Source organism: Anopheles bellator, chromosome 1 (genome assembly GCF_943735745.2).
Source record: "Anopheles bellator chromosome 1, idAnoBellAS_SP24_06.2, whole genome shotgun sequence".
Classification (NCBI taxonomy): Eukaryota; Metazoa; Arthropoda; class Insecta; order Diptera; family Culicidae; genus Anopheles; species Anopheles bellator.
In genome coordinates, this window is record NC_071285.1 from 24350114 (window position 1) to 24375449 (window position 25336).

At 46.6% G+C, this 25336-nt stretch overlaps 1 protein-coding gene across 1 annotated transcript in view; it reads left to right on the forward strand.

Annotated features, from left to right (window-relative positions):
* Positions 1-601: 601 nt before the first annotated feature.
* LOC131205769 (protein gooseberry-neuro) overlaps positions 602-25336 on the forward strand; it is a 29043-nt gene continuing 4308 nt past the window's right edge. Inside the window, exons 1-4 of the mRNA XM_058198019.1 lie at positions 602-665; positions 4008-4321; positions 9436-9507; positions 13414-13537. Of these exons, the coding sequence (XP_058054002.1) occupies positions 602-665; positions 4008-4321; positions 9436-9507; positions 13414-13537 (574 nt within the window). The remainder of the gene's footprint in view (positions 666-4007; positions 4322-9435; positions 9508-13413; positions 13538-25336) is intronic.

Sequence of the window (25336 nt, forward strand, 5' to 3'; positions counted from 1 at the left end):
CAGTGATTAGTATCATTATCTTGATTATCATCATCATCATCGTCACCATCGTCATCAACATCGGGCGCGGTTCCCGCCCCATTATTAGTCAGGTCCTGGCTCCCGCGGAGCCGTGGCGTCTACAGTGATTCCTAATTATGCGCCACGGCCACGGTTGTTGGTGGCCAATTTTGTGTTAATGAAATTAATTTCGCACGAAGACCGGCTTGTGTTTGTGTCAAGTACTCGCGAAGCTAGTGTCCACAGATCCCCAAACCTGCGCTTTTCGGTGACAACCGTGGAGAGAGGCCGCAAACGTTTCTTATGGGTCCTTTTTCGTCTTGCGAGCGGGCTGGATGCGTGCAATTGTAAATGATAGTGCTCAGCTAGTGATAGTGTGTGTGAGTGTGTGTGTTGTTTGTGGTACCGATAATAGCATCCTCCGGGCGTCCAATCCAATCGCTTGCCCGCCCGCTCCCCCGGGGTCCTTCTGCAGGAGGTAATCCAAACGCGCCAAACGCGTTGAACCATTTACCGTCGGATCGGATTGTTCGAAATTGAGAAATTAAGCAAACGGCAAAAACTGTAAAAGGTGAAACGGGTGAACCAAGATTACCAAGCGATGGATATGTCCGGTGCGAATTCACTGAACATGCGGCCACTGTTCAGTGGGTACCCATTCCAAGGTAAGCGACGCGCTGAACTTATTGGCAAACTTACTTATTCAATTATTAACGAATCTCCCATGGAAATGTTTTCTTATAGGTTGTTTGTGTCCTAATAAATTATCAGTTGTTTTTTGGGTTCATTTACTGGTATTATAATGTTCCTATGATTATGCATTCTATTAAGAAAGGACAATTAGGAGAATTAGGAAAGGAAGCTAGTAAACTGCTTTGAAAAAAGAAAGAGGTGAAAAATAAGGCTAATGAATCAGCACCGACTTGTAGCCGAAAAGAAAATATTTGAAAAAGTGAATATTTCGACCGTTTTTCTTTTTATTGTATCAATGAGATGGGTTGAAAAATAATAATAAACAGTTAAAGAGTGATCTGAAGTTCGTAAAAAGTCGACTAAGTCGCTGTAAGAGAGACCGCTTTGGAATTAATTTGAAATAAATACTTGAAATAAAATAAAGTAAAAATAAATTTCTAGGAGAAGATAAACATCTCTCATTACACAAATCGTATAATAAAATTATTTTTATGATTTATTATTAATAAATAACAAAACATAAGTTGAAAAGACACTTGAATCGGTTCCAAAACAGACACAAAGTTACTGCCAATTATAACGCTGTAATATTGCGAAACAATCTAAAGATTGTATTATAAGTTATTGTCTCTAATTAGTCTTGAGTTACAGTCTCAGAATACTAGTAAACCTAGGACTATGAATGAACGACAAAAATAAAATAACAAAATTAAGTGCCGACCTCATAGAGATAATAAAATGACCTAAACTCAGCCAAAACATAGGTGTGATGGTAATTTAAAAAATCCTAAATACAACTTTCTAGTTCATTTTCCCAGTTCTTCACTCTGCATTCAACATTGGAATGTTGTGCGGAAAACGACCAGCTGTTTAGAAACGGGTCTTGCAAGCATAAAAATTTCCCAAATGGCGCGTTATGCCGCACGATCACACCTTCACACCTATCCGAGTAGAGACCTCACAGAGAAGAGATACATTTAAATAAATCACCAAATTTTTCACCACCCGTAAGAACGTAGCATTTGAATGGCAAAACAAAGAGAGACGGAAGAAAAAAAACAATAGTAAAATACAGACACCGCACACCGAGGATCCGGAGCCGGTTGTAACACACTCATTGTCGTCGGCCGATCGAACCCGTGTTCGTGCCCGGGGTTCGGTCTTAAGCAGACAAGCGTAACCATCCACCGGTGATCGTGAAGGACATAATGGACATCGCACGCTTAATCGCGGGCCGATTGTCGGCTCAGTGCCGGCCCCCAGCCCAGTGTGCCAGCTGATGGCATCAGGTCGGCCGGCCGAAAGTGTCGAAGCGAAAATCAACCGTGGAAGACACGGTACCGGTCGGACGGAGGACGATCCTCGCTAAGCAAGCGCACCTCTCTCTCGCTCTGATCCTTGCGTCCTGCCTTGCATTCCTCTAACCGGCCACATTCTCGCCTTCCTGTCGATGGCCTCCAGGACCCCGGTCTGCAGTCCGTGGTGCAGCTTCTTCCACACGCCACGCCACGTCGAACAGCATATGGTCCACAAATTAGCCATACCTGAATTCCGACGAATAGAGCCCCGACGCCCCGGACCACCTCCATCACACACGGAGACGGGGGCGAGAAGAAATGGAAAACCGGAAAATCGGAATTTTTCACGCTCCGGCCAGATGTTTTCCTTGGCCGCCGGTCCGTCGATCCGATCGACGGCCCAGTGATGGCCCTTTCAATCGGTAGCTCCCGGAATATCGGATCCGGATCTCAACTCCGACCGACTGACACTCACACCGCTGCCCTCTCGGCTGATGGGCATCGCGATCCGATGGCTGGCCACAATGGCCGCACATTGCCATCGGCACTTCTCGTTCTCGGGCGGCGGGGGATTTTCTCATTTTCTTCACGACGGGCGTAAAGACAGCTGAAAATTATGCACCGATGCACGCACGCGTTGGTGGCTGCTAATGGTTTTGAGCTTTTATGTTGTGGGTTGTTGCGTCGGATCCAAACAACTGTTCCCGCCGGGAGATGATGTTTCGGGTTTTGAAATGTATGCGTTAGTGCACATTGTTCCCTCTTCAGTTTATTTCCAAACGGAGTGATTAAATCATCATCCGCCTGAGGATGGCTTGTGCTTTCCGTTTAATTTTATTAACTAATTAACTACCGAATTAATTATACATCAACTAATGTTAAAAGCTACTTTTGTTCATAAGTAATCAACGAAAAAATAATGGAACCATTGCCATGGCTAAGCCCAGTTTGTCATAGGTATCCTAAAATAAACAAAGAATATGGAAAGATCTACACATTGAGTAATAAGTTAAAATGTATCGATAGGAATGACTGAAGGCAAACATTGTAATTTTTATTTCATCATAAATATAGTCAATCAAAGATAAGGCGGATCGTTTAATAATATTTAATAGGATATAGTTGGTTTAAATCAAATCGACAAAAAGCAATAGTTACAAGTGCACTAGCGTTTAATCTAGGCATTTGGGGGATGAGCTTTTCCACACGACAGATACTGTCACTGTCGCCCGGCTGGTCACGTAACACAGGTGCTTCGACGCCGCCTTATCATGAACCACCTGATGCTAATTACTCAAAAAGGCCTCCGATCCGAAACATGGACAGGCACGTTATACCACACGGTTCTTCGACCGGTGATCGTTTTGGTTCGCGAGCCGCGATACGTGACTAGAATTTTTTGAGATCTCGCATTTGCTCATCTCGCCCTCGGCTAGAAAGACATCCAGTTTTAGTAACAAACCTGGTTTTAGTAACACACAACTGTTGACGAAACGACATGAAGGCACCTTCTGGTCACACTCTGTTTACGTAATTGTTAGATAGGTGTGGCTCTATGGATGGCTACTAAATATAATCTTATTTACTACTCGTTAGTGCTGTCCTTAGTCACAGTATCGTTTGTTGTTCACAGATTTGGATATCTAGTGGTTGTCTACTGTACTTTGGAATGTCTGTTTACTTATTCTTTGAATGTTTTTATTTTAATTAATTGTTTTCTTTTGATTGGATTGTTCCTTTCATTTTTCATGTTTTACATGCTTTTCGTTTGCTTTCCTCGTTTGTTATCTAATCGTTCAAATCCAACTATTAATTTTAACAACTCTAACATAGAATTAGCACTACAATTGTCGCTCTTTGTTGTATGCATAATGGGACGATAGTTATTATTTCTCTGTATGCTTCTAAGCAATCCTTGACTTTGTGCCTTTCGTCGTCAACTCAGGTTGCGGCTAACTCGAAACATAAATGGTAACTCTCTAAGTGGTTCTCTCTCTCTTTCTCTCACTAACGCAGGTCAAGGCCGTGTGAACCAGCTGGGTGGCGTGTTTATCAACGGGCGGCCGCTCCCGAACCACATTCGGCTGAAAATCGTCGAAATGGCCGCGTCCGGGGTGCGACCTTGCGTCATCTCGCGCCAGCTGCGCGTCTCCCACGGCTGTGTGTCGAAGATCCTCAACCGCTACCAGGAAACCGGTTCGATTCGTCCCGGCGTAATCGGCGGCTCGAAGCCAAAGGTGGCCACGCCGGAAGTGGAGGCCCGCATCGAGGAGATGAAGAAGATGAACCCGGGCATCTTCAGCTGGGAGATCCGCGAGAAGCTGATCAAGGTACGTGATGGTGGGGTTCGGCCCTACCCGGTGGGCGCAGCGTGTTTGAAGTTGAGATTGATTCTGGACTGAGCCCCGGCCGGGATGGAGTCCTGATCTTCTGCCGACTCCACGGGTGGCTTTTCAATCGAAAGCGAAGCAATCGTTGCTTTCCGTACACAACGGAACATTATTCAACAAACACTCCAACAACGACGGAACTATCGAGCGTTTGGTAAGAGCCTCGAAAAACCAGAGGCTGCCGGTGGGATTTGATAGGTTTGTCAATAATTTCTGGCCAATTCTGGCCCCGGGAATTCTCGACTCCATCGCGGGAAACGGCGAAAGAAAAACCTTGACACCCCTCGGCTTGGCTACGTTCCGACGGCGCTCGATGATCTGGCAAATGCGTTGGCTGCGTTTCCTTCGCGCGTTTGGTCGATGTCTACTCCATTTTGTTCTCGGCAGGAAATGGTTTCATTTTTCCATCGCCACGGCCACGCGAACCGTGTGCTACTGGCTTCGTACTTCGCACCTCGTATTGTGGCAGCATCTATTGTTTCGTCGGCACCACCGGCGTCCGTAACCGAACTTGCCAGTCACTCCGACATAATTAGCCCGATGTACATGTCTTTCGAGCGGAGTTTCTCCGCACACGTGTGTGTGCCCAGGCCAATGATCGTGATGATGATGATGGTGGGGTTGTTAAACGCGACGGTCATGCTGCAACCGAGAGCACCGAGAACCCGCGCACCGAAAGCGAACTCGCTTTCAATTACGACTAGGGCGCAAGTAATTGCACAAAGTCGCCTCCAGCCCACCACGATCATCTCTTCATCGGCTCTCGGGACCTCCGGAAGGGTTCCTGGAGCTGGTGGCCCCACGCAGGCGACGGGAGGTAACATATCGGGTATCGGGCGTGCTTTTATTGAGAGCTGCCACGGCCGTTCTGCGCCACGCGGGCCCCAAAAACTCACCTCCTTCGTGGTCCTATTCATGTTCGATGATTGATTATCTCCAGAAAGTGTGCTGTGGGGAAGCCATTCTTTTTCTTTCATATATACACTCCGATTTGGTCCTATTGCTATCGTTTGATTTTTCCAATCTATTTATATTTCAATACTTTCGAAAAAAGTACCCCATAGTCGGTGTTTCAATTGGTATCATGCCACGTACTCTACGTAATGGCCCTCTTTTATTGGAAACATACTAGAAAAGAGATCTACTGCTCTTGGATGTATTAGAAAATGATCTGTGAATCCCTACGACTTCTTTACTGTAACTGATCTGCTGCCAATTGGAACTATTTTTATCGTTTTACTTGTAAACTAATTACGATTCCAATTTACGATTCAATTATGTCTAAATATATTTTTAAATATGTTGAATTGATAAGTATATTGTTCTCATTGGAACGTAATTAAAACTAAAGCTTTGCACGTAATAGATCCAGCTCTAGGGTTAAAACCACGAGAGTGTTGTCAATAAAATTTACTTCTAATTATTGAGTTTATGAACTCGAGAAACAAATAAGGATATTTGTTTTATACTGGAGCCAATTGGAGGATGATCACCGTTTCATTACTCTGATCAAGCAATCAATCTGATATTTTTAATGTTATTTTCAATATTTTATCAATTTATTATCAATATCTTACCATTTGTATACTCATTTTGATTGCTCCAAATTTTGCAATCAACAATGCAACTTACAATCAGCTAAACGAGTTTCCCGAAGGAAGAATTTTCTCAACCAAGACGATAACGTTTCGAACTGACAGTGATTGATCAATCCGTTCCAATCGTGTTTCCGTTTCTGCTGCATGAATATAAATTATAATAATCTCAAATTATAAAAATAACATGGCGAACTTGAACTAGATGTAATATATTTGGGCATCGATCAGGCAGACTTTCAAATAAAATTCAGTTGAAAATGCAAAATCCAAAGATCAGGCACGTGAATTACCAATAAGTACACTCTTCCACACAACTTGGTGTAAGCCTCATAATTCTAATAAGATTTGTAACGTGTTCTTCCCGAGTGGTGAGTTGTCCAAGGTAACCCAACAAGGGATACGTTGCGTAAATCTTTTGAAATGAATTTTAGCAAAACAATTTACTTCTGTTAATCTACCCAATTAAAACAACTCCAACTAATAATATGAGAAAAACCCGAAAAAAGTAGTTCAATCTAAATGCATGATTAAAGATAGTTTTATGGATACATAATTACAAGACGCACATTAAGTACGCGATCAAAACTAATAATGTGTATAAAAATCCTACACCATCCTAACTTATTTGAAACAAAGTTTAGCCAAACATAGCTCACCCCATAAACAATCATAAAAATCGTAAAGTTTTCAGATCGGTACAAACTCCGTTACACTTGTGCATAAAATGTAATGCTTTACACCACACCACATTTTTCATTTGATCCCGGGAAACAATTGGCCATTCGAATACTCATTCATATGGCGGGTAAGCTTTGAAATTAGCTTTTTTCACGAAACAAAAGAACATATTTCAAGCAACAAAGGTAATGTTTAGAAATCCAAATGGTGAGTTAGAAAGAACCTTTCAGTATCTCGTTCGATCAATTTTGATTAGCTTATCTTTCCTTGCTCGTCCGTATGTACGCATAAATCGCGAAATGTGAGTCGTTTTTGCCCACCTTCACCCATAAATGACCTTTCGCCCCTGTTGTTTAAGCAAATGAGACACTAGAGCCGAAGAACTGTCACCGGGAAATGTCATTGTCATGACCGTCTTTGTATAGTATTTGAGACATCGTTTGTAGGTCCGCTACCCAAGTTGATTTTACCAATAGTTTGTGCTCTGGTGTTGTTTGAACAACTCCAAGACTGCTACTGTGAACCAAGGCCAAAGATCCGCCAAAAGATCCGCGCAATGAAGTCGTCACTTGGGGGCCAAGCTTTCAATCTCTCGCTCCGCTCGCACCGTTCGGCCAGTCGGTACCAACCTCGCCACGATATTAAATATCGTGCGCAGCATAAATGGCACCATTCCAACCTGTTGGAATTTGGAAAAGAGGCTCGATAATGGCCGCACCGGCCATCGCTTTGCGCCCAACAAAGCCCCCACGGTGGTTCAATCCATTTTTTCCGGATCAAACCCTGGCCGGCTCCCGGTTTTGTCGAACGTTTCTCAGGTCCGGCTGGGGCTGAGCTGATGAGCTGAGCCGGCAACTCGCACACCCAGCTGGCCATCACCTGGAGTGGCTCCCCGCTTACAGCTAATTCTCGCTGGTTGGGATCATCTTCGGCGGTGGCGGCTACGTACTCGTCTCGTTCAATCAAACTCAGGCTCAGGCTTCCGCTACATGCCTGCTGGAGGTACGGGTGGCAGGCAGGCCGGGTCCGAAATTAGGAATCATTTTGGAGTGTTAATTTGCTCGGGTGCACCACAAATCCACCGCCACCAGTTCTGGGGCCCCCTCGATCCCCAGATACCGCTAATGACTTTTCGGCCGCCGGTGATGAATAGTCCGCAGGTCGGTTTCAATAGTTGTAAAACCTGGACCGGCTGCTGGGGAAGCCCCGAAAAGCAGCAACGGAGCGAGGATCTCTTGAGGATCGTCCGGAATGTACGAAGCCGGCATTGGCGGTAACGACGAAAAATCTCATCAACCCCTTGCTCCGACCAGGAAGAGGGCTCCGAGGCCCAATAATGAACTCTTGGACCCACGTCGACCGAGGCGTCAGAATTGCGGACGCGCGGAGAGTCTCCGACAAGCGCCGACGTTCGGCGAGGCGAACCTTTCCTCGTCAGTCAGTCCGAATCGAAGCAGTTCGATCAATCGATCGCGGTCGAGCGACAACGCCACCGTGTCTGCTACTGCCGTTTGCAGTAAACATCATTTATTTTACAACCAGAAAAGCGCACCAACAATGGAAGTTCAATCTACTACCATGACTCATCACGGGCGCACCCATCTCGCCCGGCTGGTGAATGAACCAAACCAATGTCCATGGTGCCACAGCTTCCTGGGACGACTTCCAGTGGCCTGTGGCGTGTCCCAGCTCATGGCCCAGGCTGGTCTGGTCCGGTAAAATTCCGGTAGCGAGGCCGAACTTTAGTCACGGATTGTTTGAGAGTGTACACATCCCAATTGTTGCCCGGGAGGTACCTAATGGTGTTGGGCACGGCCAGCGGTGATGGCTGGCTTCGATTGATCCGGTAGTCTGCGGACCGCGAACGACCAGCTAACAGACGCTATAAGTGGTTCGTTGATCGCCCAAAATCTAGTCGGCAGTCGTGGGATGCCAGCGCCTTGGTAAGCAGATTAGTTTCCCTATTCCGAGACCGATCATATCGATTCGATCGTGAAGCAGCTATTGGCATGCAGGTTCCATCGACCGTTCCGGGACTTCTTTTAATCTCTTGGCTTCTCGGCTTTTTGTTTGGCCGGCTTCCGTACCGGGGAACATTCCTGGGCGGACCCACAGGTCCCATTCAGGTCCGAGAGACGTGGTTGGAGCTAATGAATGAATCGATGACGATCGCCCCGAACCGGGTTGGCGCTGCTCCAACGTGAATGGTCCCGCCGATCCAGGTCCGCGCGATCGATTTCATAATCTGCGCTGACCTCCAGCCAGCTCCAGCGCGGGCAGTTTTCTCGCTACTCATCGAGTGGCAGGTTCGTGGACGCGAGAAATTACACCACGATTATGATCCGATTAAGGCAAATTTGTTTTCCTATCACCCCGATCGGGCCCCGATAGAGAAACCAGTAAGCGTCAACGGAACGGTTGACGTCCACCGAGCCGGGGACATCAAACGAGTCGAGTTTAAAATGGGAGCCAAAGGTGCCCTGATCTGATCCCCCGAGTCTGAAGCGGGTCTGAGATAGGTATTTTCTCAACTGTCATGTCAATCACGCGCGATCCCGGGCGACATTGATACGGGCCCCCGAGTGCCGGTAGCCCCCGCGGACGTTCTGGACGATTTGTGAGCTGGGGAAAAAGAAATCTCTGGAACTCGGGAAGAATAGTTTACGCCCATAACAATAAACTTTTAGGAAACTAAGAAAACAACTCACCTACACAAACAAACAAACATACGGATCGTGGAATAGAACGTTCTCCTTTCTGCTCTTCTACTCATTTTAGACTGCCGGCCCGGACGAACACTGCGATAATAGGCATCCTGGTCACCTGGGGCCCGATGTTGGCTACCGGCAGGTAAATGTCCTAAGCTCCTTTACCCCTTTACTACCCCGGAAGGTCAATGGACCCACATCGGGGACGATTCCTCTAGGCTGACTCTCCGTTCCATGGGGTACATTGATCACTCAACTAAATTTTGGACCCCCTCGGCTTTGGTGACAATCCCTTGGAGACGCGACCGATCGGGCATCGGAACATTGGTCATTGGTCGGTATCGTCCGATCGCTGATCTCGATTAATGAGGCGTCGCGAAACAAAGTTATTTTATTTACCGACCAACTGACAGGGCTTTTGTCGGCAAGGGGCGAGAAACAGAGTGTTACGCGCATGTCAAGACCGGCGTGGCGTGGCGGAAACTTCAAAGCCTCGCGGGCAGACAACTGCATCTCACATTGCCGGGCGCTCCAATATCCGGCACGTGGATAGATCCGTACTTCGCGTTTGTGTGCGTGGAGGAGACGTAGTTGGACGAAGCAGCGCTGAGAAGAACCGAGAGAGCTGCCTCCAGAGCTGTCAGAATTGATATTTATTGCAATAATCGCACATCCGAGGTGTCAAGCGTTTTGAATTATTCGGGCATCTTTGGCCCAGTGTTGGCCAAATTCTTTGGAAGGAAACGAGAACGAGAGCAGCATTGTGTGTGGGGGTCGCGCGGTGTGCGTGTTGAACGTCGTTAGGTCAATTAATCTACTAAGAGGTCCCCGCAACGAGGCCAGAGAACCATCTCCTTTAGCGATGTTACTCAATGATATGTTATGCAATAAGACCTCGTTCAGTTACACATTATCCATTCGTATTATCATTGTTGCAATGGATATTCTGTATTATTCTGTGTAATAGTTGATGAATAATCTCAAAAGAGGCGAATGTTCGGTTGAGCTCAAAACAATGTTCTACTGCAACCCAACGAGGCCTTCTCCTTGTCTCGGCCAGGCTAATCCCTGCTTTGATCGCGATTGGCACGCGTTCCGACTCTCCTCCTTTCGAGCTGTTTCTTCGACCTGCTGCCATCGGGTGTCCCTAAAAGCGTCCCTCCTCACACACGTCAATGGATTTATAGGCCGTTTCTTGCTTCTGGCTTCCTTCTTTTCCCCAAAGGCTGTTCGCGCCCAAAGTGCCTCAATCCAGAGTGTCCCCAGCTCAGCTGCACCTGCACCGATGCACCCCGGATTTATCCGGGCCAATCTCGCCCACGCCACGCCGCCACGTTCCGAGATATTAAGCAATTATCATTCTCCTCTTCCGAACCGGCAGAACCGAACCGTATGATTAAGTCTTTAGCAGCGGACCGCGTCATCGGGCGGATCGGATGATTGACGAATGAAATGAAGTCGGTTCGACTTTTTGGCGGCATGAAAGGCGAAAAATATGACGGCCCGGCCCACATCGGGATCGGCAGATGTGGCAGTGTTTCTCGCCGTCACCGTTCGAAGGCTCGGTTCTAAATGGAAAATTACCGGTTGTCGATGGTGGTGAGCGAAGGGAACTCCAGCAAACGAGCTAATTAATCCCTCCTGATCGGGCTTCGAAAACATATGGTACAACATTGGGTACTTTCAGTGACACTGAAGCACAATGCTATAAAGTGTGTTTTTTGTTCCTGTTCAATTTGTTTCAAGAGTAAACTTTTGTGCCGAATATTGTTTGTTTTGCATTTCGATCAATTTGATTTTGGTAGTATTTTTATTCCATATTCCCATATTTCGCCTACAGGAGACAATAAATTAACTGTTCAACTTTGACCTAAAATTAAATACTTGAGATATAAAGTTACACTTTCCTACTGTTGAAAGGCATGTCTGTATGTTATTAATAATGATAGGTCGATACCGTTCAGACCAACGAACGTTGCTCAGATTATTCAGATAATATTTCGGAACAGAACTCGGCACAGTACTAAAGAAACAATCGAACGCATTACACCTTCCATTTCCGGCCCAACCTGTCTGGGTTTCTTTTGTCTGCCCGCGAAGCCAAAGATTTCCATCGTTTCCCATTAGAAAACACCTAAAAAAGGTTACAAATATCTTGAGCCCTTTTGTTCGATCGAAGCGTGAATCTATAGGATCGTGTGAAATGCATCCTTCTGGACTTGGCCAGTCGCACTGTTTGGCGGCCTTGGACCAAGCAAGCATCCTCCGAGCACAACCTGTTGATTTCATCAATCATCGGGTCGCAACGCTCAAGGGCCGAGCGCCGAAACAGTTACCGTTTTCGAAGAGAAACAAAGTGGCTGAAGCTGCTGAACCTGGAGCGGATGCTGGACCTTTATAAATTCATTTAATTCGTTTTGTCCCTCACTCACTCTCTGTTGCGCTTGCCCATCTAATGCCGCGTGGACCACCATTTTCATTTTCGTCCGCCAGGAAAACCGCTCAACCGGTCCGATCTGATTGCCTGTTTTCGAACGGAGGCCCCTCGGTTCGGTGAAGGTGTTATCATGATCATCATTTAATTAACGGCCGACCCGGAGGGCGGAAGGATGAAAGCGCAGCGACGACGGGCACGAGCCTTTGGCGGGACCACATCGCGCGGGCGACCACAAAAGTGTCGGTCAATTTCGTTTCTGAAAATTTGATTTGAATTTTTCGGCTTTCCAGAGCCGCGGCCCGATTATGCCGATGCCTCGGTTCTCGCCTCGATGTGCGGTGTGCGACCGCGAACCGGGCACGGTGTGATGACGGTCATCAACGTGACTCGGTGAGAAATTTAATTGAAAAAAAAACACACGGAGTGAAGAACCCCATCAGAGTGGGGCGGGCTGTGGACTATTCTGTGGGGTCCGCTCTGCGGGGTGACAGGTGCTCCGGAGCTATGGGCATGCCCGCGTGCCGGTTAACACTTCAGCCCTTGCTTCGAGTGCTAAACCTGGCTCGAAGACGTTTTTTCTCTCCCGCTCGACGACGATAAGGCCTAACGACGGTGAAAGTTGTTCCGTCGATGAAAGTTTTCCCAAAAGGGTCTTTAGTAGTTGCTAAACGGATCCCACCTTGGCAGTTTTTGAATGGATACTGCTCTAGGTGTGATTGAGAAGCAGTCCTTCCGTCAAACATCACCCCAAAAGGTGTCAAAGGCAAATCAGTTCTTCAAACAACACAAACTATCCGCGAGAGTGCTCAAGAATTTTCGTATGGCTCAATTTATGGTATCAATAAACGGAAAGGGCGCGTTCCGCCAAAGCGAAAAGAACGAGAAACTTAAAGTCGCCTCAAGAATGGGAATCAAACCAACAAACCGGAGCCGTCCGGTCCGGTCAATGGAAGTCGATGGAAATGAGATATTAACTGCTAGAGCAAATAAAGCTCATAAAACCGGTCATCATCGGCACAGAGAGAGAGATACACAAAACGGAAACAACAAAACCCAACCCGGAGGAGGACCGGCCATTTGAGGCCGCGCGTGAGTGTAATAGAAGTGGGAAAATTTAATTAGAAGCTGTGAAAAGGTTTAGCACCCACAAATTTACGAGTCGTATCTGTTTTCCTTCCCCCCCAAAACGCCAACCAAGCAGATCGAGAGAGAGAGAGAGAGAGAGAGAGAGAGAGAGAGAGAAAAGGAATGAACGTGTTGAAAGCGAATGGTAGAACGGAACCGCGCGGCGAATGTTAACACCTGACGTGTGAGGGATGGATAGAAACCAATAGTCAGGCAGCATTGGGACAGGAAAAGTAGACGAAACCGACAAAAGCGGAAACGCGTTTGAAACAGAGACAAAACGCCGTTTAATGAGAACCAAATAGAACGTGCCAAATGGACTGACAAACTCTGGCAGCCTCGGGACCCTTTTTTCGGGGTCCCCCTGCTTCCTGCTTCGCTGGCGTTCCACAATGGCTTATTCTCCTGGGCTGGGATTGTTTTAATGTGGCTGGATGTGTTGGAATGTTTCACTTTTCCTTCCGTGTTTTCCCCCTTTACTTCCAGGAAGGAGTCACGGATCCGCCCAGCGTGTCATCGATCAGCCGGCTATTACGCGGTGGCGGTATCGAGGGAGGCCGCAAAGACGACGATGGACGGAAGGATTACAGCATACACGGAATTTTGGGCGGTAAGTCACGGCATCGGGGTGTAGATCGTAACGGAAGGAAAAAAGAATGGGCAAAACCTCGATGAAAGGGCGGACGAAAAGATGAGTAAAATTATTGAGCAAACATGGCAAAAACTGAGCAAAAGCTTAATTGAATAAAGCACAGTCGTTAGGAATGGCATGGAAAGTGAATAAGTAAAACAATTAAACTGATTACGAAACAAACAACAACACATCAACACGCAAGTGCAACGTGAAAATAGCAAAGCATGGTGCCGTTGAACACTTGGTAACTAATAGCGGGTCAATCGGCACTTTGATCAGTGGTGCTCCACCGGCCATGGTTGCCCTAATTAGCCGAGCAAGCCAACTGCACGATGCGGCAAGTATGTGCATCGTCTGACGGGTGTCTGTGGCTGTCAGAGACCCTAACATGCCGGCAAGTGACATCCGACGGCCGACGACTGGACCCCTGGATTCGACTTCATCGGATCCGCTTCAAGTAGAGCCATCACAGCACGCCAGGCCGTGATAATCCGTAGTCCCCGAAAACTAGCGCGGCCGGTTTGGCCTGTCCGTCGTCAGCATGCGCCGCGCCGATGAGAGGCTTCATATTTGTGAGATGACATTTCGGCGTCCCGGCGAACGGTCCTCTGGCGCTCGGAATAGATATGGCTAAAGTCCACCGTAGCCGATTCAGCGCGTTCTGCGGGCACACGGGCAGTGCAGTTTTGCTGTTCTGGTAACGCCATAAAGCAGTGTTGAGATGTCCTTTTTTTGCAAACAACGCTTATGCCACGTTTGTTGTTTCTCAATGTCACACGTTTCCGTCGGGTCGACACGGGCGGACAGCTAAGCTTAATCCATTGGCTCGCGTTTTAATAACGTTTTCGAGTTCGGTTCGGGAAGTTGATGTGGTGATACAAAAATGGGCAATGCAAAATTGACGTTAAGGATTTTGGCTTGACACTGGAATACGGAGTGAAATTTAATAGAAAGGACTGTGCAACAATTGGTATTGTTAATGTGAAAACAAGCAGCTCATTTAATGGCAGAAACTCTAGGTATAGTTTCGGGACTGTGATTTTTTATTCGTTGCGGATTCAACTGAAAATTCCTAATTACGCCGAAAGGTAGGCAAGGTTTGCCTGTTACTTTGTACGATTTGCAGAGAAATTCACACGTTAGTGCCAAAAAAGAACAGATTGTTTGCGAAAGCAGCATAAGAAAATTGATTAGCAGCATTACATTATTGAAATGTAGAAAGACCATTACATTTTTGATAAACTTTGCCAATTTTCGCATTTCAACAGGGTACGTAACGCCTGTAAACATTCAAGCTCACTGAATTAGAACATACAGTTCTCTAACATTTCAGACCACACTGTCTTTTATGTAACCATAAGTTAGCCATAACCAAGCAGTTCGGGGTATTTCGATCCTTTCTGATTCTTTTGAAGAGTGATTGTTTGTGTTTTCTAGAAAACGGCAACATTTGCTGGTTCACTTGCCCATCAAAATGGGCTCTGTTGTAACAGAAGACGTGAAGTAATTAAAAGAGGACTCTTAAGCAACGTATTCAAACCAGTCGGTGAGTTTTCTACAAAGCCACTGCACTTCAATCAAACTCGGAACGGCCAGTAAATGTGTTCCGATTCACCGAAATTCCCTTGGAAACTGTAACGCAACGGGCCACAAAACCGCACGCTCCTTTGATGCTTTTCCGGTGCTCCGGTGACTGGTGAATGGAATGTGGCCGCCCAGATCTCGAATCGCATCTTGGCAGGCGAAGCCAAGCTGAGTGCGCTGAGTAATTGTTTTGACATTTGTGTTTTCGGTGCCACTTTTTTTTGTTTTTCGGGTGTAGCCTTTCAAACTTTATCCAGCTGCCCCGTTCATTGATGCAAAATGGCGGCAACATGTAAGGGCTCCTGCTCGGACCACCTCTAGTCCACCTTCGTTTTTTGAAGGGTTAGAAACGCACAAAGCCAAGGTCCCCTTCATAGCCGAGCACTGCGGGGCCAATGTTGCAGGACATTCGGAGCGTGAAATTTATGCAGCATGTGCCTCTGTGTCGTGCTCGTCCTTTTGTGCCCTGGCTCTCCCGTTGCGCACCTACGACCAACCGGCCGACAGGAACTGTCCTGACTTTGTCCTTTTTTGAATGAACGCCGGCGGTCCATTTTAGCATAACGACAAATCGATCCGCATTGTTTGCGGGCCGGCGGAAGCTCCTGATTTCTCGCAATAGTTTAGAGAAGTCGAGGGGGAAAGGTGCTCGGCCGAGGGCAACCTGCCGAGCGGCCGCAGGACGTCCGGAAGTGACGTAGTTTCAGGTCGGAAGTTCAGCACACAGAGCAGGGCAGTGGTTGCGCTGGTCAAGGACGTTGCCATTTCGCACAGCAAATCCCGTTGGCTGCCCACGCTCGGTCAGTGGTCGAGAGGTGTTTTTGCGGAGGACACGTGGAGCAAGGACATCTAGCCGGCTGCCTGCGCACCGGTCCGGTTGGTGCAGGTGCGAAGAAGCGAAAGGAAGGAAGGCTCTCCCCGTCAACTGTTATAATCCCGCTGAGAGTGCTTTTCCGAATGCTGCCGGATAAACAAATCATCAGCAAACAATCGGGAGTGTTTGCCGACATAGCGTGCATTGTTTCGTGTTTCTTTCCGGGACTCTTTCCAGAGGGGTTTTGTTTTTATAGCCCTGTTCGAATGCACAGCTCAAGAAAAGCTCGACAATTGCTGCCTCTGCCGGCTTTTCCAGAGTTATACACAAAGTGGTTGATACGCTGTCTACCGTGGTTACGAGGATTTATCCAAAAAAGTATTGAAAGCACTTACATAAACGGTAAGGAATTAAAATGGAATTAAATTTACGGAGGAAGAAGCATGGCATGGTTGCGAAAGCACACCGCGAAGCTTCTTGGTGATTACGTTCCAATTTATTGATCAAACATTGCGGCTGGATAATACGAACTCATCGTTCCGTAATTCTAAAGATGGTTTGCACTGCCTATACTTTTCATAATGAAGTATTTTTCACTATTCATTGTGCCACTTTATTGGCCACCCTGTAAGACGTGATGAATCCTGGTTTTAAGGCTATTCGTTCCTTTGAAGTAATTCAATATGAAATTTTACCTCAAGCAAATCTTCGATTGTTGATATGGTTGAACAAAACAGTTATTTATTTATTTATGTGATCTATCATTATTTGGCACCATTTCTAATACAGTTTTGTACTTAAGTTGAGTGCAATTATCAGGGTTCGAACTGTGGTCTTTCGCTTAGACACGGATTAATCGGTGCAGCCCAGACGGACGAGCCACTGAACAGTTACTTTAGATAAAATGTTTTTCAGTGAAAATTTATTGTTACAATCGTTAAAGTATTGTCGTCAATGGCTTAGAAACTTGCGCTAAACCTGAGGTTTAACCTAAGAAAAGTGTAACTAATATAACAGAATTAGCCAACAAAAACGATTGTTGCAGCTTAAGAGACGTTAAACAAGGGCTAAATAGTTTGAATGGTTTCGGTGGATGTTTTGGGGATCTTGTTTCATCTCGTTACAAGAATTGCCAAAACAATAGTTTGGCCAATAACTAACGGAACTTGGGAAATTTCAAATGTTCATTGACTAATTCCAGGTGGACTGTGGACAGGCGTAACTTATATTAAACTGAAAAAATCAGCTTTACGATGTTTAAGGAAACAGGCGATAAATCGTTATATTTAGTTGATAAACATTCTAACTTTACAAGGACACCATCTGTTGATCAAATATGGGCTTTCCCAATTGGATAACAAATTATTTCTACTTTGCTGCCATTTACATGAAAGCGACATTCGAGTTGACATTAATCAATACCGATCGGTGTTTTGATCTCCGACCGTCGCCCGGTAGCAGTCCCTGCTGACAAACACTAGCCATTCCGCCATTGTCCCGACAGTGTCCTGTCCGGCGCATTGTGGCGGCCATTGTGGTGGCAAAAGAAAAGCAAACTACGATACGAAGAATTAGACCAATCGATCCCTGCGGATGACCCACTGGAGTCGAGAAGATGCCGCTACGACTTAACCCCTAAACGGCGGTCGGCTCAGTTTCTCACGTCGCTCCCGTCTTCTGAAAATTTGTCGACGCGACAGTTTCTCTCTCTCTCTGGTTTCCGCTTTCGAGGGGATGATTTGTAGGATTCCTCATTCCTAGCGGCCCTTTTTCTGGCCCTATATGCTCACTGTCTTCGGTCCGCTCCGCCACCGGCGTAGAGACGATGATCTTCTGCGTCCTCGGCAAGACAAAAAAAAAGACGGAAAAGCCACCCGGGAACAGTGACAACAATTAAAAGGTTGTCGTACAACATCATTTTCCAATTTCTCCAACCGCGGCGGCAACGTGTGAAGCCTTTGATGTGCAGCCGACAGCGACGCCGCCGAGCGAAGAATGTGTCGAAGGTGTCGAGGGTTCTCGGGTTCTTCCGATGCTGCGCGACCGGCTCAGTGACCCAGTTCTAGACGGTAACGTGAGACGGTATGGCGACGACGGCGGTGGCGGCGGCGGCGGTTTTGTGGTGTAACCTCGTCCTCGGCAACCAAATCTAGCGGAAAGAAAGGACACGTCCTGTGATGTGCATGTAGCAGTTGATGGTGAAAAGTGCGGCCCGTAGGAACCGTTAAGGATACCGTTGCGCTGGGAGGTCCGTGGTTCGTAGCCACGACAACTCGCGCTTTCGGAGTTGAAGCCACGGTTAATTATGCGTTCGGCGTTAGCTTCACCGGCTGGTACCGTATGAGGACTGACTGAAGCACCAAATACGACCACGAAACGGTGCATGAAGAGCAAACCGGTTTTACGAGACCACACACTAGGTTAACGCAACTGTAATTACGTGATTGCTTAAAGTATAACCGTTAAAATATTTACTGGCACATGCTCCATAGACTCTTCGAGCACCAGCCAATTTTATGGATCGGATAAATGTTATGCTCGGCTTCTACTGCTTCATCGTAATGTTGGAAGCGACTTTCCAACATTGTATGGCAATCTTTAGAAAATGTTCCATAATGTAGTTTTACTCCCTAAACCATAATTGTTATCAATTCGGTGTCATAAGTCGAGACCGGAAACACAAATGTAGTGAACACTTGGTGTGTTCGTAATGTAATCTCATTATATAATCCCAACTCGAATGGGCAGTCCCTAGAGAATCTGGAGCAGCCCGAATAGCATGGTGCTTCGAATTCTATTCGATCACCGATCACTCGCCAACCAACAACACGCATCCCTAACCAAGAGCTTCATCCCATCCTGTAGCCCATAGCATCTTAAGAATGCCAGAACTTAGTCCATTTAATGACGAGCAATGATAAAGAGTAATCTGATAACGCACCAAAAGATAACTTTGTTGATAATTGCCAATTGAATGTGCCAATTCTAAATACGCTTTTCGTACGCCAATTTTTTTGGTACATGGGGTTAGTATAATATTTCCCAAGGTGATATTTTGTTGCGTGTAGTAGATGTTAATTTCCATATTAAAATGGAAGGCACAATTTCAGTCTAATTATTATTACGTTCCGGTGGGTACCACTGTTCAATGGGTACAGCACTTCCTTCGTGCTGCATACATCCATTTTTATTTTATAGAAGTATTAACATTTCCCCAAATTAGCTTGAGTCCTAGTATATCTATTCTTAAATCATCATATTTTCAGACTTTCTTCAACATTGGAAAATGCGTCGATAGACTTGCACTATCATCCATTTTTAGCAAACCTATATGTCCCACAGACCGTGACATATCTTACCTAAGTTCTCTAGGAAAGTCGTCGTCATCATACCTTCAAAAACTACCGACAGAATGCGTCAAGTGCACCGGGGCAACACAAAGAAAAGGGCGACATATTACAACAACGAATTGAAAATATTTTCATCCACCGTCAATTGTGCCATTGTTCGGCGGGGCCATTTTTGCGGCCAAACCCAGGATTAAAGGACACCGGGCCAAAAGGACCCGCCTGCTATCCTTGCCTGGTTTGTGCCGTTTGCCGCAAAATTCGATCACTCCTGCGGGCGATTGTGGGCCAATGTCAAGATATGTTCACAATTATGCTGTGGAGCTCCCACAGGAGCTAGGGACGACACCACTCTAGGGACGTGTGAAAGTCAAACAGATCGCCCCGAGAGAATGAAGTGCGCAAAACATCCGAGGCCCAAGAAATGATTCATTTTCTGGCCATCATGCTCTCCCGGGCCCTCCCGGTTCGGGCCTCCCAGCCCGAAATGCCGGCGCAGGCGGCAACACGATTTTCGTTTCATGTTTGGTCGGGTTTTCGTTTCCCCGAGGCCACCGCCGCCAACCGAAAGACCTTCACCGTTCCCACTGTGCGGGGCAAACAAATCACTTGTCATTTAGGAGCAAAAAAGACCTGAATAGTACAAAACACGAACAGTACCACCAGATAAAAAGGGGGCTAGAGAGAGCGCAGGGCTTTGCTACAAATTTGTGTCTTTTTGATGTCGGCGATGCCGGCGATCCTGCCGGTGTATGTGAGTGAGGCTAGCAGGTCTTTCTGTCCTCTCGAGTCAAACGATGAAGAAACGGAGCAGAACCGCCTTCTTGACAAGGCTTCTTGTGGAAGCTCCTCTTTGATGATGGTTTAGTTTTGTGCCGGTCTGGGTGAGAATTTATCACAACCCAACACCTTCCGCGCGATCGTCGGTTATCGAGCGATTCGGCGAGTAAGCGTTCGGTCATTAATCTTTCCGACAGAGAGAGAGAGAGAGCTAGAGAGATTTCAATAGCCACAGGCACCTGCAGTATCGGCGGAATAGCGGTAAACCGGCAGGACCTCTGGGCACCTTCCGGCACCGGCGAATACCTGTTCTTTCGGCGCTGAATGAATTAAAAAAATTAGATTACATTTATTAATGAGCAAACGAGGGAGTTGAATTTTAATTAAAAAAAGAAGCAAATGTGTTAGGTTAGGGCTGATCAGGATCAGTCCTGCTGCTGCTCAGCCAGGGACTTGATGCTTTGTTCCTGCCGCCAACCAACAAAATCAAACAATGTGCGCGATCCAGATCCGAGCGTCAGGGCCCGACCCGAGCCCCCGAGGGGCGGTTCTCGATTGATGATCCTGACAGGACGACAGGATCGATTCACCTATCAGTCTCAGCGTGCCCGAGCCCTACATCGGCCACGGCTTTTTTTCTGTTTCCCTATCCGATTCGGATTCGTTTTCCGGTTTTGTGGGTCCGGTAATGGAATTAAGTTTTGCTCTTTTCGGCTCGCCGCTCACGAGGATAACCCGAGTAGTGGTTTGGTGATCCCATTTTTCGTCCGGAGGTGTTGTGTGTTTTTTGCCACCAATTTCCTGTCCTGGCTGAGCCAAGCCGAGGGTGTGAGATCATTTACCACATGACGTGCCGTTGGCCGGGGGCTGGGTTCTCTTGGAACCGGGATGCGGGTTTCGATTAACGAAGACGGGAAAGAAGCTTTGGCCGCTCATTTTGTGGCGCTAACCTGTTGCCGTGCGTCGTGCTTAGGTTTCATTAAATTAGGATCTTACACGTACCACATAATTAACTGGGCATGACTTAGACTCCTGAAACCTATTAAAAATATTTGATTTAATTTCCGAGCTGCGCTACGTTGGTATGTTATTTGAGCATCTTCAGGGGCCTCTCATAGTTTTAATACCATTTCGATGGGCTTCAGTTTGAAAAAGTATGCCAACTTAAATACTTTCACAAAATTTAATTGATGTCTTTAGGGTCACCATACATAGCTTCAATGTTTCTTTCAATTGATCTCAAATAGAACACATATACAACGTAAAAGTAAAATTAACGGATAATTAACAGTTGATAATTAGCAGGTGCCCCCGCTGATAGAGTAGTCGGTAACGCTCTTCGCTGTCAGCGCAGCTGACCAGGGTTCGAATCCCGGGATCGGTTGTCACTCAACCGGCCATGGTTTCGATTCCCAATACCGGCGCTGACAGAGGGGGTTGGCGCGGGACCAACAACCCCGCCCGTAAAAACGAACTGTTACAGATAGCACCAGGGATAATTGACATTAACAATTGTCTCTGGTGCAGGCCAAGACCGCACAGCGGTTGTAGTGCCAAAGAAGAAGAAGAAGAAGAAGAATTAGCAGGTGAGGGAGTCCTAAATTTAAGGACACATTTTGAGGACATTTGCACACAGCCAAAAATGTCCAAGAGCAAGAGCCCTGCTACTTTTAATCCGAATTATTATAAAAATGAGACTGATGACTAGAACAATCTTGATTACTACCCTATTTAATGAGTAATTGTTTTATTTGCTTAAGGCAAAAAATCAACCTACGGCAAAAATCAAAGATTCAAAAGAATGGTTATTAGTTAGCTTGGAATAAGTTTCCCAGTTTTACGCTGCACGAAAATTAAAATATTAAAAAATCATACAAGAAGTGATTTTAAATTAACTGCTTCGATTCACAATTTTATAGCCTCAGCATCGGAACAGTCTGGTGGTGCTTTACACTTGCATTAAGGCAAAATTGAAGACTCTGTATCAAGAGTCAGAAAATCAACCAGGTCCTATCTAAATTAAAGATCTGGGAATGTTTTAAAAATGAGTGAAATCATGTATAAAATCTTTAGAATCAATTTCTTCAACATCCCTTGATAAAGTTCTTATCCTTCTAAAAAATTGAGCTAATTAAAGTCACCATCCATCTCAAATCTTTTGTGACATTACCTTCCGATCGCCTCCGACGATCGATGTCCTCACACATATTCTAATCCGCTCTTCCGCTGTCGGTCAGCTATCTAACACCTACCGGAAACTAGGCCAATAAAACACGGGTCAAAGTGTGTACACCTGAAGCGCCCCCGGACCGGACCGGCTCTTGGTTCCGCGCGGTCTCTCACTGGACGCGGCCTTTGATCGGCTCCGCTTGATCCGTGCCGCGCCAATGAGCTTACAGCCGGTTGGTGGCCCTCCAACACCGAACAAATGACCACCGGACTGGAGAATCCTTTCACAATCGAGACTTCGGGAGGATCCCACTAATAAATGAGTGTGAGTTTACAGCAGCTAATACCGCAAAATTGTACCCAAGTGTCAACCGACACAATGGATCACATGATACCGAAGCCAATAAAGCCCTCGGGCGGTACACTTCAAACGCGGCCTCATCCCGGGCCGAGGACCGAGCGAAATAAGGAGGGCTCGAAGGTGTGTACTCGCGCACCCTCGCCGACCCTTGCCGAGCTTGACGGCGAAAAAATGAAATGAAAAATTGGTAAACGAAACCTTTTAGCCTTATTATAATTTATTAAGGCGATTCCCGCCCGGCCAGCCCGGAGACCGAGTGACGCTCTCTCTCTCTGTTCTCGCTCGGAGTCCGTGCGCCTTCAGCACCGGGCGGAACGGAGGGGGACTGGTCAGAATGAGAAGGCCGAAGGTGTTAAGCCTGCTCGGCCGGAATCATCGCTGGCACCGCACCGCACTTCCGCTGTCCGCTGGGCTCCGGACTGACGCTGCACTGATTACTGAAAAATGACATTCGATATCCGATTATGACTTCCTTTGCTGTTTCTCGGGAATGTTTACGACTCAACTCGACGCTGCCGCCGTGGGCTCACCTTGGGACCTTTGGGAAACAGTGCGTGACACTGAGTGTCGAAAACGATGTCCTTTAAGCACCAACCGTTTCTGGGCAGAATGCGAAACAAAGATTGTTTATCACCAATTAAATTTGATGCCAGCTGCTGTATTTATGCCACTGTTTTGCTGATCTTAAGAGAAATGGTAGAATTTATCTTGAATAAATTACACATCCGTTCGAGCAGTTTCGAGTTGATCTCTGTTCTAAAGCGATTCAATAAAGTTGATGGAATTTTATATAACACTCACTGTCGTTCAACTTCGTTCACTACATAATTCAATTTCAATTGAATTCTTACGGTTTTATGAGATAGTTCGTTCAAGTAGTGCAACATCTCATATCGAAATGTATTTTTACTACCCCAGAAGACTCAAAAGCACGTATAGAGTCGTTGTGAAACTATCGTTGAGTACTAAAACGGTCCTAATGAAGTTCTACCGCAACATCGAATTTCCTGTGAGAAAATTGTTTAAGTAGAAACCTGGAAAAGTGCTTTAAAATAGCATAAAATATCGTTATAAAAATAATGTTGTGTTGAGTAATTTTTGAGTTTGAGTTGAGTTTCACTCTTTTTACCATGGATTCATTTCAAACAGAAGGTATGGAGGAAGTCTTATTACGCTGTCTTTGCTGACAATGAATATACTGTTAAATGTACTTTCAAATCATTCAGATGAAATGAACATGACTCAAATTGTGGCCCGTCCGTAGATCATCGATCTTCACTGCTCCAAATCATCGGCTTACTAACGGATTACTAGGTAAATCTTCGTTCGTTGATGGTAACACGGCTCAGTCCGTTTTAGTAATGAATATTCATATTAGTTACGTGTTTAATAAATTACAAACCACAAACCTGTAAATCAATGTTCAATTTACATTCTACAATTTTGTATTCTCCAATAAGTTGCCATACTACTTTTGCAACCAACAGTGTTACGGTAACTTACCCAATGGCCACCTTCGAACGGTGAGGAACTATTTCTGACCATCACTGTTCACCGTGCCGAGCCGTGCTGCCGTGGCCCAGTGGCGAAAGGCTCCCACCTGGAACTGTAGAAATGAGTTTACCACCAACATCGTACATCGTTCGCCTGGAATGCTGGCCTCAGTATGCTTGTATGCTGCTTCACATACTCGCCCCAAACCGCGCTTATGCTCCTAGCTGTTCCCCGGGTATGTTGTGCATAAATTTGCAAAGTCCCAACATCAGCGGGCCGGCCAGCCGGTGCGAAAAGAAGAGAAGACGACTTTTTGGTGGGGCACTTAATTTTACATCCGAGTGCTCCGAGTGGCCTAGCTTAGCGTTCGTCGGGCCATTAAAGCCCTGCCGCAGCTCGCCGGCTCTCGGTAGTGGAAAATCGCCCCGCCGCGGATGGCACTGCGAATTTAATTGTTTGAAATAAGTTTGTAATTAATTTCATGCTCCGATCAAGATGTCAGAGCGCGGTGCGAATGGTTTGTGTTACAAAATATCTCTCCGAATGGTCGATGCTCACAGGATGCTGCTCCAAGAAATACTCCAAGATCCTCCGTCACTTCTGACTCCTGAGTTTCACAAAATATTTACCCGTTCGCAATTCGTGAGGGCATCTTCTTGGAACCGCCATTCGAATGCACATTGGTCAATGACCCGCGATGATCCTCTGGTGTGCCATAATCCTGTTTGCCTCCGAGCACTGGATTACTAGACACGCTCAAATGACAATGCCGGTGGCAGCGAACGGGTGGTGATCAACTCGGCCATCGCTCATTCTCTTCCCCAGTCGGCCTGCGCGCGGGACACAGAAGCACCGAACAATTACATAAACCGCGTCGTCGCCGGCAGTGGGTGCTTCGGAGGACTTTATTAGGGCGAGCTGCTAGGCTACGAGTACCGTCGAGATCGAGAATTGTCGTGCCGGACGTCGACGGACAGCAGATCTCGGCCTCGGCGTGCTGGCCCACGGCTAGTGCGGCCCCGTCACTTTTATGAACTCATTTCTGGCGAGGGGACCACCTGTGCCCAAGAGCCGGCCCGACCCAGGATTTAATGGCCTGTTTGGTTTTACGGGTTGCCATCAATCGGCCGCCAGTCGCCCGACAGAGAGAGCAAGAGTAACTACAACTGTTGATCTCCGAAAATCGTAGGCCGTGCGCAGAACCTCATCAGTGTCGGGTCGGATAG